The following is a 17,243-nucleotide window of genomic DNA, read 5'->3' on the forward strand; positions in this document are numbered from 1 at the left end:
ATATAAATATGAACTAGAGTCCTTGAGTTTCAGAAAAAGTTTTTCCAATGAGCAATATGGTAGCTAGCTAATTTTTTCCCCAACCAAAGAGGCTGATGAGGGTTCAACAAAATGTAACATATGCGCGCGTATAGTCAGGAAGATGCTAGCTAGCTAGCGCAGCATTTTTCTCCCTCTTCCTTTCTCACCCAACCCCATCTAATTACTGCAAGAACAAGTACTAGTACTTCGACCTAAAGAAATATTAGATCATTTTTTACAAATATAAAGGTCAGTACTTTCTAAATTATTTAGTGTACGAATACTAAGATCATGAGTCCTTTTCTTTCTTGAAGCAATATCTAGTTTTTTTTTAATGTTTTTTGGTTTATAAACTATCTGATTTGTTCAATATTCCTCAGAGAATTTTCAGCTGATCTGTTGCATGTGTTTTCCTTCTCCTTTCTTTCCATCTTTACTACTGGATGTTAATAAATAAATGGGGGCGTGCTAAAAGAACTCCAGTTTATGCAAACAAAGCTTAATTTGGAACCAAACCATGCATTAGAAAGTGCTGCTCATGAGGGAGTGTCGACATAAAATAATGATAGCTAGGGTAAACTGGTAATCTTGTTGGCATCGTAGTAGTGATGGAGGTGTGAATTCTCTATTGCTAATTGTGACAATATGTTTGGGGTTTGCAAACTCTGGGGTCCACACCCAACTAAGCCCTTCATTAATTCCTACTCCTTACCCACCTTTACACAACTCATTTTTCTCTTTTTGTTGTAAATGAGTGGGCTAGCTACTAGGACAGCAATTTTTGCAGATGGGTGTCTCAGATTCACCATTTTTAAGACCCCTTTCTCTTTCTCTCACTGCTCCTGATCTAGCTCTATCTTCTTGGTTTGAGAACTGCTGCCTCCTAGTATATATTGAACGATCGATCGAGGAAGGTGTGTGTTGAGCTAGATGGAGAAGCAGGGCACGTGCATTACTAACTCATGATAGGCGCACTCACACTGGCATATACATGTTAATGTCTTGCTGGAGTTATGAATTCTTGCTAGTTAAAGATCGAAGGTTTTCGATAGCTAGCTAGCTAGTTCCTGTGATGAGTTAGCTCTTCATGTGCCCATCTTCCCCATCATGACCACAGCACCTTAATTATATATGTTCATTTGTTGGAGTCTAAGAGCCAGCTAGCTGCAAGAAGAAGAAGACTATCCCAGAAATCATGCATCCTGATCATGGAATTTCTGAGCCAATAATTCAGATTAAAGAAGCTCCAAGTTCCGGGTGAGTCATGATCATGCATATATATCATCGCTCACCATCCACTATATTGGGAAATTGAATTATTATATATATATATACACTTGAGTTATAGCTAGATTTATTAAATTCGTTTAAGTACAGTAACTGTCAAAGCTAGCTGTTGCGTATTAGGATTATTATTTCAAGTATATATATATTTTTTTGGTAAAACATTTCAAGAATACTAGCTAGGAAGAAAGCTTAATGTAATTGGAAGGAGAAAGCGCGCAGAAGATCAAAAGAAAAGATGATGTTAAAGATCGACGGATTGGATATTATGGAGAAATTAATATCGAATATACAATACGAATGTGTGATTCTGCGACGAGGTCATGGCCGTCGATTGGTAACCATCAAAGAATGAAGGGCAGTACTGTTAATTGACCCTCTGCAGTGAAGTTTGATTTGATAAGTTTGCTCTCGCTCTCTCTCTCTCTCTCTCTCTCTCTCGTTTATCCGAGGTAAAACGAGTTTCAATGAAATAAACACGAAATAAATGCACAAATAATTTTTTTTGCAGTTCTTACGCAGCAGTACTTGTCAGATAGGAAAATGATATTTGTAATTATAAATGTGTAAGTGTTATATATTTTTTTTTAAAAAAATAAATAAATATAAAAATTACATAAAAAAAATTAATTTTTTAATAATAAATCGACTTTTTTTCATAAATAATGTGTGGAGCTTACACAACGGATAACTACATCAATATCAAATATGTTTGCTGCCAATTATTTTTTTGTAAGACTGTTTGTCTGATTATATATTTATTACAAATATTTATATTGAAGCCATATATTGATAGTATATGGATTCATGCATGCTCTCTTCCTGATCTTCTTGTTCCATATATATATGAAAAAGAAAAATTCTATACATCATACTATCATTCCACTTTTATCTTATTAAATATGATGCATGTGACATATTTATCACATCATTTATTTTATATATATATATATAATTAGTTTCAAACAACTCATGGGGGAAGAAAACGTACAGTACTAGTAGTACTAGTCGGCCGAATGGTTAAGAACCATATTGCATTGCCTGCATTATTTTAAATAGTTTTTCGATTCTGGCCACTCAATGTAATGTTTTTGAAAGGATTACTAAAAATAGTGGCAAAAATTCACAATCAATCACAGCTAGCTATAAATGATCAGTACATTTACGCGTACGTGAAATGCTGACTGTATTTGAGCAATCAGGCCAAATCAATGTAACATTGACAGCAAAGTAGCCTAAAGAAGGTAACAAGACAAGAGCAAGCATGGCCGGTGATTAGCCAGACTGGAGATCATGAGTATTATTCAGGTTAATGAAGGGGCCGGGAAATCTCTTAAATTTCTTATAAACTTTAAGCCATATATATGCTTTATGATCATATATATAATTTCTTTACTTTTCTTTATATGTTTTAGTGATCACATATATTTATATATATATATATATATATATGCAATCTATAGTGCCTCTGATAAATAGAATATATGATCTTAAAGTAGTCGAAGCTGATCTGATGATCAGGTCATAATTAAATTTTTACTAGGATTAATCGATCTCCCCTGCCCAAGCTCATGTGAATATTTCTTTAACCTTTTTCTTACAAAAAAAAATGGGCCTTAATTGCTCCGCCAGAAATTTATTTAATTAAAAAAAAAGTTTAAAAGCAAATGTTTTCGTTTTCAATGAATTATCAAGGGAAATCAAAGTAGTATCCTATTGATATCCAGTTGATAAGGATGGCTGATGGCAAAGTTTCAGTGCATTTTGCTTTGGATACCCAATTTATTTTATTAATTTCTGGAGATCTAATAATCCAATTGATTTAGGATATATAGAAAGGAAAAGTGAGATCTGTTCCTCATCATTTTAAGGTTAAAAAAAATATATCTAGCAATTCTGACGCACATGTAATTAATTTCTTTGAGAAAGGAAAGCGATTGATGATGATCATATATAGGCAATTGGGCACCACCACCCTAGGAGACAGTACGATATTACCACCATATATATATATATATATATATATATATATATATATATATATATATGTCTCTATTCCGGTCATCACTTTCAGCGACTACTCCGGTCCTCTCATCCACATAATTAGAGTGACATTGAGATAGCTACATACACAACATCTTAATTGCTTTTCTTGTACATATATATATAATCCCTGATTCCCGCGGCCTCATCATGTATCTGTACATGTAATTAATTATTTGATCTCATTTATCCACTCAATTAGAGTACTACTACTCGGTTAATTGTCATGATTTTTATGTTAGAATTAGCATTAACGAACGAATTCTTGTTGATCTTGTTTGCAAGACTTTTTCTCATTATTCTGATGATGATCTCTAAATATTTCTTTGTGTACAAGAAAATAGATATATATTATACACTCAAGAGTACGTTATATATTATAAGTACAAACAATATGGCATATATATATATACAATTAATGTAAAATTATGATCTTATCTTGCCAGTAGATGTAATTTTTTTTTTTTTTAAAATACAGTCAAATAATAAATATATTCTTCATTTCGAACATTGTCCTTCTCAATCGATCGTATCGATTGACATATAATATTGCATGTAAGAATATTTTTATTTAATTATATAGTTGATTTATGAAGTTATTTAAAATATCATGTTCAACGGCCAATTATATGGTTGAAAATAATATTATATAAAATCAAGAATGAAGAGTATATTAATTATTACAAAGAATTCAGCATAAATTTTATGCATTAATGCAAACCCGGATATATATATATATATATATATATTTATATAGCTAGATGGAATAGTACTGTAAATTACATAGACGATGGTTTTGTAAAATCATGAGGATCATCCATGTAATTAACAACATGCAGGTCGGCAATGGCAGTCAGCTTAGTTTTGTGGAAAAACTAGTACTAAAGCAATCTTAAGTGGGCTAGCTTCACCAATGCAAGTTATAAACATGATCATGATCTGAAATTTCATTTGCATTCAGCCTCATGATCTGCGAGATTAATTAGCCCTTGCTTTGTGCTACTAATATTACTGGATATGTGTGTGCGCGCGTGTACTGTTAATTAATTTGCATAGTATATAATATATTGAAAAACCTAGCTAGGTAGGTACGTAGCAGTACTAAAAATTTTTGAAAGGGCAAATTAAAATGAGTAATTCTATATACAACTGTGAAGTATGTAAATACCGCGTAATCGCTTTGTAAAAGAGTGTGGTCTATTATTAAAAAATTAATTTTTTATATGAGTCCCATATTTTATTAACTTCTTTTAAAACGATTATGTTACAATTGCACAATTCACGATTGTAAATATATTTTCTTAATTAAAATTAGCTGTTAATTCATATATATATATATATATGTATAAACTTCAACATTGTACGTATTCTCGTTCTCTTGATCTGCGTACCGCGGATCGGCCCTCCATATATACGGTACGTACGTAGCTGTTTTCCATGCAACTACTATGTCGTTCGTACGTTAATTAAATTAGGCGTTCGTGTACGTGATCAAGACATATATAAATACCACACTACATTAACGTACGTACGACACCCTATTTTTTTCTTGAAGATGGGCAAAAACAAATTAGAGCGTCTTTGGATTTGTCTTATACAAATTTTATCTTTGAAGGTCACGTGACAAGAAGGTTATTCGACCGACAAAATGTAGGAATTAGTGCCAGCAATGAACTATTATTAGAGATATAAACATCCTTCAATATTATATATGTATATATAGGGCCTAGATCACATGATATATGAATTCTACTTTAATCTCACTCTAAGCTAGTCTAAAGTTTGGATATTTAATAAAAACTTTAAGGCCGGGTTTGAATAACAAGAGCCTCCTATCTCATCTCACGATCTCATCCTATCTTATCTCAATATCTAAACACTACAAATACAAACACTTTTCAATTTCTTCATTTAATAATTACTTAATCATTACAACTTTTTCAAACTAAAAAATAAAACACAAAAAATAATTCAATTTTTTCAAATCTCAAAATAAAAATAATATTAAAATTTATATTCTAACTATCTTTTAACTTTATAATATTTTTATTTAACGTTTTCTCTCTTATTTTCTAAAACCTTATAAAACATCTCAGTTCAAACTATTTTACTATTGCTTACAAATAATTTCATTACTATTCACAGATCATCTCATCTCATCTCACTGTCCAAACCATGCCTAAAAGATCCAAATCCAGAAGTGAGAAAAAATCATGCAAGCCAAATCTCATTGGATGCTAAACCTTTCAATTATTTGGTTGAAAACTTAAAAAGTGAGTGGTTATCCTCTTTCATGAGTGAGTTAATAGTAACTTAATAATAATTAGTTATCCATTAACACACACATATATATAGGTTGACAAAGTGAACACATCATTATAAACTACAATCATTATAAATTCCATAACATGAAATAATCTACCAAAGCTTTTCGAAGATTGAAAACTCGCTTTAGAATGTACGTACTAAAGCAAAAGTGGGGTGAAAATTGTGGCCACTTTCTATGGGCTGGCAAAGTATGTCAATACCATACCAAAAAAGCAGGCCTGAGGGCCCATCATTACTAGGCTCGCAATATCCTGGGCCTCAATGTAGGGCCAGCAAGTCTGGAAACGTTCGTCGTGACACGTACTCATGATTAGCGTGTAAAATGATAGCCTAATTAATGCATTTATATGGCAATTAAGGTTGTAAGCTAGGGCTGTACAGAAACCGACAGCACCGGCCGCCACCGACGCGAACCGACCGGCCGTGTCAGGAACCGGCCGGAACCGGTGGAGAACCGGTCGGCGTGCGGTGGAAATTTCAAGAAACCGATGTTCAGCGGTTCGGTCTCGGTTTGAAGCTGGACCGGACCGCTGAACCGACCGATATAATAAAATCTTTTTTTTTTTAATATACCCTTATCAAAACGGCGTCGTTCCACTTAAGTTTAAGTTGAACGGCGCCGTTTTAGTTAATAAGTACTGCAAATGCTACTGGAAACGACGCCGTTTGGCATTAAACCAAACGTCGTCGTTTTATTAAGGACGTAAGAACAAAATAATAAGTCTGAAACGACGCTGTTCCACTTAAACTTAAGTGAAACGGCGTCGTTTCGTTAAGAGTTCTTCTTCTCCCCCGATCTTCTTCTTCCCCGAACCCTCCTTTGTAACCCTCTCTCTCTCTCTCTTCTGTAACTCTCTCTCTCTCCTATGCATCTCTCCCTCTCTCATTTTCTCTCATAATTATCTCACTAGAATCGCCAAAGAATCGACGCCGACCGAGAACCGGCAGAGAACTGCCTCGATCGGTGTCCTCCTCGCCATCGACTGGTTACGGTCGGCACCTCATCCATTTTTCCAGCCGTCGGTCGGCGTCGGTTTTGCCCAAAAACCGCGCCGACGACGTCGGTTTTCACCCCTATTGTAAGCCATCAATATCAAATTAATGTTCAATTTTATCATTATAAAGTATCAATATCAGGGTTGGCTAAATGTATTTGTTGAATAATTAAGTTGGAAAAAATTAATTGTCAAACAATAATTTAATTATTAATTAAATTATTAATTAACATATAGTTAGCATAATTACAAAATTAGAAAAAATAAATTTATAGAAAGTATTATTATTAAAAAAATAATATTTTATTATTATTTTGACTAATAGATGAATAATTCAATGTAGAATTATATCTTGAATGACAAAGGCAAAAGGCAAATCATGTAGTTTTAGACAAATTTTAACTTTAGTTTTAATTAGACCATTGCCAATGCTCTAATTATATTTAGATATATTAATTACTATCTCCATACGGATTTAAACAACACCTATAATATTCAAAATATAATTTTCGTTAGCTTTTTAAATATTTAATATATTCTATAAATATGAACTCATTTGGATTTGTTTAGGCTTATATATATATATATATATATATATATATATATATATGTGTGTGTGTGTGTTAGTTGACTTTTATCTACAGGATTTTCTTTTCCTTTTAATTTTCTGAGGTGTGTTTTGTTGTTGATTGTCATGTAACTTTTGGATAGTTGTTTGTTATTCCGTTATTTTAAATCTTTTGGATGGTTGGATTTTGATCTTTTATGGTTATCTGTAACCTTCAGGTGTCTACTTGTAACTACGGTTTTACTCCGCTACAAGTAATGGCCATCAATAAACTTAGGATATTGTCCTCTTTTTAAAATAATAAAAAAAAGAATAAAAAATCGAGATTTCTACAAATTAAATCGATTATTATCCATAAATTTAATAAATGAATCGAACCAAATTTGAACTTAGCCTAATCGATTACCAGCTGTGGCTTGTCAAGGTAATTATATTTATTTACGACTGTCAACAATGCATAATGACAAACATTTCATGTCAATGGCAAGGTGACAAAGCCATATCCCGCTATGAACAATACCATGCCATAAGGTCACATCCTTCTGAGTGGCACCCTCATCTGAACCATTTATAAAAGGTGGCTCAGATCGAAGCACCCTTGGTAGCTTTTGGCCACCATGAAAATCCCCAAACCAAACTGGGCGCCTAAATTATACTCTAACCACAGCCGAGTGGCACAAATCAACCTCTTGTGATGACTAGAAAAGTTTGCTACCATGGAGGCCAGATTAATCTCTTGCTGATTTGGTGGCTTCTGGACCACCCAAGAGGTTGCTAGGCTAGCAATTTATACCATGGGGCGGCTTTTGCTATCTCTTAAGAAAATTTAAAAGAACATTATTTTGGAGAGGGATACCCGATTTCATTCGGATAGTGGCTCGGATCATAACTAACTCTAGTCTAAACACGGCCGGAATTTGAAATCTGATTTCGAGCCCGGGTATATCTGGATATACAGACCGGAGCTCGGCCGGTGACCACCCTTGTTGATGGGTTTTGAGTCTTTGGATCTTTGAAAATGTTGAGGAGTTTTTATATCATAGATATATCATATAATTGTTTTCAAACATGCCCTAATTAGACAGTTGTACTTCATCGTGTCGGATATGGTGTGTATATATATATATATATATGTATGTATGTGTGTGTATATCTACATGGCCCGCAAGGTAACGGGCGAAGCTTCGCCCTTTAATTGGGCATGCAGGGTGAGTACTGGATTGATTGCTTTTTTAACATTAATGGGTAGGGAAAGGTTGTAGGAAGTATCTTCCCGTTTATACCATCATTAATAACAACTTAAGATATTTATCATCAAATTAGTATTTGAACCCTCATATATACCCTAATACCTTGTTCATTTTTTTTCTTCCTTCATTTTTTGCGCTGGCCTCCCTTGCTCATTTCCCTCTTGATGATAAACTTCTGATCTAGTTTTTTGTTGAGAATAACGATTCAAGAAAAATAAAGTAAAATAAGAAATCAATCTCACGATATAAAAATTTACATAGTTTGGCAATGTACGTGTTTATATTAATGGAGTTGTAGATGATTTTATTATCTTGAAAAATGACAAAATATACCTTTTCATACGGCCATACTATATTCATAATAAGCGTGCACACACACACATATATATAGGGATGTATGACAGAAATCCTAATTTCATAATTATTGGATTATTTGCTTAAGCGACATGTTGAGCAAGTCTTAATCGAACTTTCTGTTAAGCTCGTTTGAGCGAGTGTTGAACGAACTTTCTGTCTAACGATTTTCGAGTCATAAACATGATAAAAAATTTAACAAATCATTTTCGAGTTGAGATATCAAATTATCGAACTGCCATAAGAATAAACAAACCTCCACAAACCCAACATTTTATTCTCCTTCTTCCCTCTTTGGCTCTTTTATTCTTCTTCTTCTTTCTTGATGATGTAGACACGTAGTTATAAGAGTACTAAGGTAACTAGGGTTTTTGTTTCTAGATCATTTGGACAAATTTGAGATTTATTTATTTTTAATGCAAAACCATCAAAAACTTTGTTCTTCATATCTTGTTAGTTTATTCATTTCTTCTTTTGTTTCTTCTTGGTTCCCTCCTTTTTTTTTTTTTTGGGAGCAAGAAGCCATCGGTTAACGAAAAATATTAAGTCATGTAAATTATAATTATTCGGAAACTAGAGATTCCTAGCTTTATGAAAATTAGTATTTTTAAAGATATGTCCCCTCCAAAATATCTACTTATTCAAATCATCTCTAAAACTTTCTTTAAAATTAAAGATGGTGGTGTAGGTGAAAATTAATGTATATTGGGCTGCAAAGGCCATATCCCATCAATCTCAAAAAGTGGAGATGGAGGAGGGAAGAGGGAAGCTGAATGGATCGATCATGCGAAACGCATCGTTTTATTTTCCACGACCCCTGCGCAAAGTCTCCTACGGATATCATTTTCGATTTCAATAATGGCTTTTGCTTTTGTAGTAATGGGGGCAGTGAGTGCGTTTCCAATTCCGTTGAACACAACCTGTTGGGTTATAACACGTGACAGATATGGTACACGTGGCAGAAATCTAGTGGATTCAGTTTTAATCTGGAGTCTGGACCCCAAGCTGGACCAATTTCAGAACATATTCCATCATACTCATAGTGCAGCAGGTTCTTTCATGAGCGATAAGGGAAGAATTGTTGACCAGCAAATTCATGACCTTTGAATGTTCCTCATTCTATATATATAGAGAGAGAGAACAAATAGTAATATACAACAACTGGTGCTGGTTCCATCTCTTTTCATTGTACAGTGGTGGACAGACTTAAAGACGTTTGGATTCGAAAATAACTTGAGATGATTTGGGATGAGTTGAGATAAATTGTGAATAATAATAAAATAAATTGTGAATAATTATGAGATTTATAAGTTAAAGTTACTGAATAGTAATAAATAATAATGAGATAAGTTGAGATGAACTGAGATGTCCTACAACTCCAAACGTCTCCATACAACAATTTCAATGTCTATCCTACCAAATAGTAATCAGCAGCACTGTTCTTATAATTAATATATATATATATATATATATATTTGTTGTCTTCTCATTGGGTAAGACAAATTGATTAGATATACCATTAATTAATAACTTTTTATGCTTAATCAGCCTTACAAAGCATGAGTTCGAAAAAATATCTTAATAATATTTCCAATAAATAAAATATATAGGATATATATGAATCATCATCCCAAGACAAATAATTTACATGTTTTATTGTATTTTTTTTTTATCTCCAAAAAAATTAAAAAAAATATTTATATAAATTAAAGGAGACGTTTCTTTTTGTTCATTATATTTATTTCCCACTATTGATTTTTTATTTATTTTATGGAGCCTATCCATTCCATTATCGATATATTTTATTTTATTTCAATAAATAATAAAATAAATAGCCGAAAAAGTCTTAAGAAAAGTATCCATTTCCGACTTTGGCCACCCTCTCCTGACAGCGAGAAGTAAGACACTCGCTCTTCTGACGAACAACTGATTCAACCAAAGGTTTCCCATGTGATGAAATCATCACACGCGCTAAAACGAGAGTAGGCTTGAGACTCCCATAGAGGCAATATACTAAAACTGGGAATGCAGTATTGGAACAAGGAAGAAAGTTGAAAAGCTTGAATAGAGGAAACTGAAGAAAAGAAGGCAGAAAGAAAGAACAAATTTTGATCCTTTTTGGTTTTTGTTTTTTTATTGAATTTTTAGCGGGGAGAGCGAGAAAGGACCGAAGAAAAATAATCAAATTAGTTGTCGTTGGTTCTTTCTCTCTAGGGTTTCTTAATTTCTCAACCATGACGGTGTATTTTCCAGGAAGATGACGCGTTTGTTCTCCTCGAAGTAGTTGTTCCTTTGAATTTCTCGGGAGAAGGATTTCTGTTGATGCCATAGCAGAAAAAAGTACGTAGAGAGAATAGAGATACAGAGAGGGAAGGAGGGATGGCTTTATCTTTGTCTCTGTCTTCGTCTTCGTCTTCTGCTTCGGCGACAGTAGCAGTGGACAAGGCGACGAGCGATCTTCTGATGACTCCTGATTGGACTATAAACATCGACATATGCGATTCCGTCAATTCCCATCAGTGGTAATATCAGAATGCCCTCTAATTTCTCTTTTCTTTATCTTTTGTTTTGGAAGCTCTTTGCTTTTTTCTTTTTTAGAATCTGTGGGGGTTGACTTTGACGTTGTTCCATTCTAGGGTTTCTGTTTGATCGAAAATTTCGTTATTTTGGATGTATCTATGTGTTCTTATGCCCAAATTTTCCCATATTCCTGTTTATGTATCTCCTTGTATTTCAACTTCCTTTTTATTCATATGTTGTATGATAATAGTTTCTTGTTTTGTTTTACCTTGCCTTTTGGATTAAATATTTCCAAATTCAAAGTTAACACGGGAAACTTTCTATTATGTATTTGATGGAAATTGCAGTCTCGTGAAAACTGTTCTTGCTATTATTGTTTTTTGGGTTTCCTTTACTGACTCAGTTCGAATATTCAGAGGATGTGATTGTGGTAGACGGGAAATGATTTCTGTGGTAACTTTTTTTTGGAGTTATAGAAGTATCAGTTTTTGGGATGAAGAAGTTCTTCTTTGTTGATAATTATTTTCCTTTGGAAAAAGCTGTCCCTTTTTTTTTAATTATCAAGCCGAGTCATATAAACTATGTGGAGGTTTTGGGAATTTTAGTGTTAGTTCCTAAAAAAGAAAAGCTATTTGTAAAGTTTTTAGTATCTTTTTGTTTAGAATAGTGAAATAAAAGCTCTACTGGTTTGTTGATGGGTATATGTTTAATATCTCAGGCAGGCGAAAGATGTTGTGAAAGCTGTGAAGAAAAGGTTGCAGCATAAGAACCCAAAAGTTCAGTTCCTGTCTCTGACGGTACCTCTTTGAACCTTTTTCTTGTTCCGGACGTATTTTCTAATAGATTGGAAAGCAAGTATATTAATGGATTAATTGTTTGAAATATAATTTTGTAGCTCTTGGAAACAATGGTGAAGAACTGCGGTGACTATGTCCATTTTCAAATTGCTGAGAAGAAAATACTGGAGGAGATGATCAAAATTGTTAGAAAGAAGGTAAGTCTTGTAATTGTTTTTGTTCAGTTTAGTATTTCAATTTGAAACACTTGGTATTTCTATTTTGAATGCTTGAAAGGTAGTTTCAGTTTCTCTTTCCTATTGTATAAAAGCTCTTTGCTAGCTTGCTTTTTTTTTTTTTTTCAATATGCAATATGCAATAAATAGGTGAAGCTTATTGGGACTTAGTCATGCTTTTCCCGTATTCATTTCGGTTTAGGTGAGTGCCTGTGCAGACCGCAAACTTTGTTGCATACATGTTAACTGTTTGGACAGAACTTTTTGAAAGAAACCTAGATATGCTTTTATGGATACTTGTTTATGTGGTAACATGCTGGAGCAATTCTAGTAAACTGATAGGATCAGATTGTTAATATGGATTGGGTGGCTTGTTTTGCTAACAAAAAAAAGTGGGAGCAACTTGTTCAGTAAAGTCATGAAGGGCTAGTATCATGAGTTGCATGTATAATGGTTTAACTCTGTGCTATTGGATAGAACATTTCTTAAATATTTAATTTATTCAAAAAATTTTTGGTGGTTGCTTTTGAAAAGCATACTGATTTTACAAGGCCTGCTTTATTTATTTTACGTTTTTTTTTTTTTCAATTTAGGTGGTTTAATTATATGAGTGACCCATATTGTGTTGAATCCATGGCCTAAATGAATAATTCTATTTGAAGGCCTTTACACCACCCACCATCCACATGGCATAATTATGCGATGTGGATGGTGTGCGGTGTAAATGCCTTCAAATAGCACTACTTGGCCTAAATATAATATTTTTTTGATAGGTAATCAAGATGTTTTCTTCATAAGAAGAGAAGGCATGGCCTAAGTACATAGGAAGTATACATGAAAAGTACCTAACTAGGGTGTACAACCAAAAATAGAAAATCATGGACATTTAATCCATTAAAATCAATGACCCCTGCCCTAATCTCATCCATTGTCCTCTTGCAATCCTCGAAGCCCATGGATAGCAGTGTCTCCCATGTCCTCATTAAAATTGAGGTAAACTTAAGTCGACTAATTGTGAATTTCGAGTTTGATGAGATGTGCATTATTATTAAGGTCCCTTAAACCATTTATTCAGATGTATTAGTTGCCAAAAGCATTATTTTTACCGATCAGAGCTTGTCTTCCCCCCTCACCACCCCACCAGTCCCCCCGGTTCTTGTCCTTATTTAATTCTTATGCTCGATTTGGTAGTTTTTTTTTTTCTGTCAACTGATTCTGCTTCACCTTAGAAGAGATGGATCACCATTGCCCTTGTCGTAAACACTATCGCCATTATAATTTTGGGTACATATATTGGTGGACTTTTCAGGCAGATATGCAAGTGAGAGAAAAAATCCTTGTATTGGTAAACTCATGGCAAGAGGCTTTTGGGGGGCCTGGAGGAAAACATCCTCAGTACTACATGGCATACGAGGAACTAAGGGTAAGCATGGAGATACCTGGACTCAATTGTTTATGCTTGATGATTCTTTCCAACCTGGCTTAATATTTATAGCTGTATGTCCCTTACCTATAAAATAAAATAAAATAATTATAGCTGTATGTTAAATGTATCTATCGAGTTGACTTATTTCATGCTATTACAGCAATTGATGGTAGGCTTTTTTGATACACAATGCAGCAAGAGTCAATTGGGTCCTTTTTATAAGCTATAAGGGTTTATTTAGTCACTTGTAGTACCAGTTTCATTTTATGTTTACTTAATTTTTCAAAAGTTGAAAGTAAATTTTTGTAATTCAACACTGTTTCTCTCGCTGTCCCTCTCTTCACGTGGCGTTCTTCTTCCTTGTTTATTCCCTGCCTTTTTTTTCTCTCTCCAAAAGTTCTCTCAGTTGTTATGAGCCTTGACTTCCCTCTTTTGCGTCTATCCCTTTCTGATAAAAAGCTGTTCGCATGCTTATTCATGAAAAACAAAATTATTTGTATGTAGTAACATATAATTTACAGTTTTGGGTTATATGAATGGCAGCGTTCTGGGATCGAATTTCCGAAGAATTCTTTAGATGCAGCTCCAATTTTTACACCACCGGTAACCCATCCAACCCTGGGACACAATCGAGCAGGATATGGAATGCCTAGCAATTCTTCAAGGAGGCTTGATGAAACAATGGCAACGGAAATGGAAAGTTTGAGGTGAGGTTTTGACTTTGGTCCGCACACCCTGCTGGTCCCTTATTGCTGCTCTTTCCACTTCCTTCTGTTGGTGCTCATTCTGGGAATCTGGGTTTTGGTTTCTAGTCCTGCTGATGCATTTTCATTTTCATGTTAGCTTGTCAGATTTGGATTCTATGCGGAATGTTATGGAGCTTTTAAGCGACATGCTACAAGCTGTGAACCCAAGTGACCGTGCTGTATGTGAAATGGTTGGGTTATTTAAAATCATAAGTGGGGTTATTGGATTATTGCATGATATTTCTGCTTGTGTTTATAGGCTATAAAAGATGAAGTTATAGTTGATCTTGTCACCCGTTGTCGCTCCAACCAGAAAAAGCTGATGCAGATGTTAACTACGACTGCGTTAGTTCTCTCCTCCCTTATTGGTGTATTACTTGGTTTCTGCATATCACTTATTTATGTGACTGAAGGCATGAGTCACTGTAGTGTATGTTATCAAATGCGTAAGCCTTGAATGTATGTGCATCATGTGCATATGCATGTATACTCTGGCTTGTGTGGAATTCTCACATTGTCGTTTTGCTTCTGTGGCAGAGACGAGGAACTTCTTGGTCAGGGTCTTGAATTAAATGACAGTCTACAAAGTTCGCTTGCAAGACATGATGCTATAGCTTCTGGGTCCCCCCTGCCAACTTTAATTGCAAATTCCAGTCCCAAACCCTCTGAAGCATCTGCCTCCAACCCTAAACCAAGTATAGAAGTAAGCTCTAGCTCAAGACCTAATGCTATAAAACCAGTTCCTGCTATAAAGGGGGCCCCAATTGATGAAGAGGAGGAAGAGGAAGATGAATTTGCACAGCTTGCTCGAAGGTTGCTCTTAACTCCCCATTTTTCCCAACTGCTATTTACTAATTTTCATTGGAATGACTCTTTATGTTGGTGCTTGGAGCTCGTGCACATTTGTTTTTGATCACCCAAGTGAATGAGTAGGCAAGATTACCATGATTTTTAACTCATATAGGAAGTCACTGAGTAGAAGTTTGTGTACACATTGGTTTCCTTGCATTTAGCATTGTGTATTATCAAAATTTTAAGCCTATAATTACATGCATGTTAGTCTGTACTAACAAATACTGGATTTGGCCTAGTATGGTTCATAATTTGTCATCTTGTTCTATCAATGCAGGCATTCTAAAACTCAGCCCATGCATTTTCAAAGCGGAACCACTGAAAGTCTGTCATCGAATACCAGCCCTTCAACATCTATCCCTGCAGCCTCAACCTCTGCCCCATGTAATGCATTAGCACTGCCTGATCCACCTGCACAAATTAGGACTACTAAAGAACAAGACATGATAGACCTTTTGAGTATTACCTTGTCGACAGTGTCAGCTTCCCCGCATACTCCTCACACTCCATCAGTCTCTAACCAAAACAAGAATCAGATACCTATTTCCCCCAGCGCTCAAGGTTATCCCCATGCTTCCCAAACGTATCCTGGGAACCAAGGGAAATTGCCCTATAATAGTTATGTTGTTCCTTGGGCCCAACCACAACCACAACCTCAAAGCTTTCAACAAGTTCAACCACAACCACAACCTCAAAGCTTTCAACAAGTTCAACCTCAACCTCAAAGCTTTCAACAAGTTCAGCCTCAACCTCAACCTCAACCTCAAAGCTTTCAACAAGTTCAGCCTCAACCTCAACCTCAACCTCAAAGCTTTCAACAAGTTCAGCCTCAACCTCAAAGCTTTCAACAAGTTCAACCTCAGCCTCAACCTCAACCTCAAAGCTTTCAACAAGTTCAACCTCAACCTCAACCTCAAAGCTTTCAACAAGTTCAACCGCAGCCTCAACTTCAAAGCTTTCAACCTCAACCTCAGCCTCAAAGCTTTCAACCACCTCAACCTCAACCTCAAACTCAAAGCTTTCAAAACGTTCAACCTCAACCTCAGCCTCAAAGCTTTCAACCACCTCAACCTCAACCTCAAACTCAAAGCTTTCAAAACGTTCAACCTCAACCCCAGCCACAACTAAAACCCCCATCCCAGACACAGTTGCAACCTCAATATCAGTATCCTTCTGGCTATCCTCCTCCACCCTGGGCTCCAACCCCTGGTTATTCCAACAACCAGAATCATGTGTCTGCAACCAATATGTTTTTGACCCCACAAGCCAATACGGCTGCGGCGCATGCACCCATACAAGGGACTAGACCCTTGCAGCATTATAGCTCATTTCCCTCGAGAGGAATCAATGGGTCTTCTATTCATGGAGATCCATGGGTGAGTGCGGGGCATAAGAACCCTGCCTCTGCTCCTGCCCCTGCCCCTACAACAGGACCAAAGCCCTTTGTTCCCTCGTACAGATTGTTTGAAGATCTCAATGTTTTTGGCAATGTAACCAGTGGCAGCACATCATCTACCCTGTCAGGAAGTTCTGGCCAGAGTATGGTTGGCGGGAGAAAGTGAAATGCTAATGGTACAGCTTGCTGAAGAGGATATATACCCCTGCAAATATCGTATATGCCAGCATCGGTGTCTTCTTTGAGTTCAAAATGTATTGTAAGTTCTTCAGATACACGCATAAGTTTATGATTCTCTTTGATGGTCACTATTGGTGTGTAGCTTGAGACTGATAGTTCACAGAAGTTGTAAAATTCATTCAGAGTCGTTGCTATGTATTTGGTTATCGTGGCTTTGCCCCCCACATAATGAACGTTTCTTAGATAAGCTTCCATAGGTCTTTCCATA

The 17,243-nt window shown here is 35.3% G+C and overlaps 1 protein-coding gene and 1 long non-coding RNA gene across 2 annotated transcripts; both read left to right on the plus strand.

Annotated features, from left to right (window-relative positions):
• Positions 1-767: 767 nt before the first annotated feature.
• Positions 768-2,710, plus strand: LOC118348053. The gene is made up of 2 exons (XR_004801190.1): positions 768-1,278; positions 2,508-2,710. It is a non-coding gene; the product is annotated as an uncharacterized LOC118348053 (long non-coding RNA).
• An 8,096-nt stretch (positions 2,711-10,806) lies between these two features.
• LOC108985281 (TOM1-like protein 6) lies at positions 10,807-17,243 on the plus strand. The gene is made up of 9 exons (XM_035688390.1): positions 10,807-11,365; positions 12,082-12,160; positions 12,259-12,357; positions 13,685-13,798; positions 14,345-14,508; positions 14,645-14,726; positions 14,807-14,892; positions 15,085-15,360; positions 15,677-17,243. Exons 1-9 carry the CDS (start codon positions 11,223-11,225, stop codon positions 16,959-16,961), a joined length of 2,328 nt encoding a protein of 775 aa, XP_035544283.1. The 5' UTR covers positions 10,807-11,222; the 3' UTR covers positions 16,962-17,243.

This window comes from Juglans regia, chromosome 3 (genome assembly GCF_001411555.2).
Source record: "Juglans regia cultivar Chandler chromosome 3, Walnut 2.0, whole genome shotgun sequence".
NCBI lineage: Eukaryota > Viridiplantae > Streptophyta > Magnoliopsida > Fagales > Juglandaceae > Juglans > Juglans regia.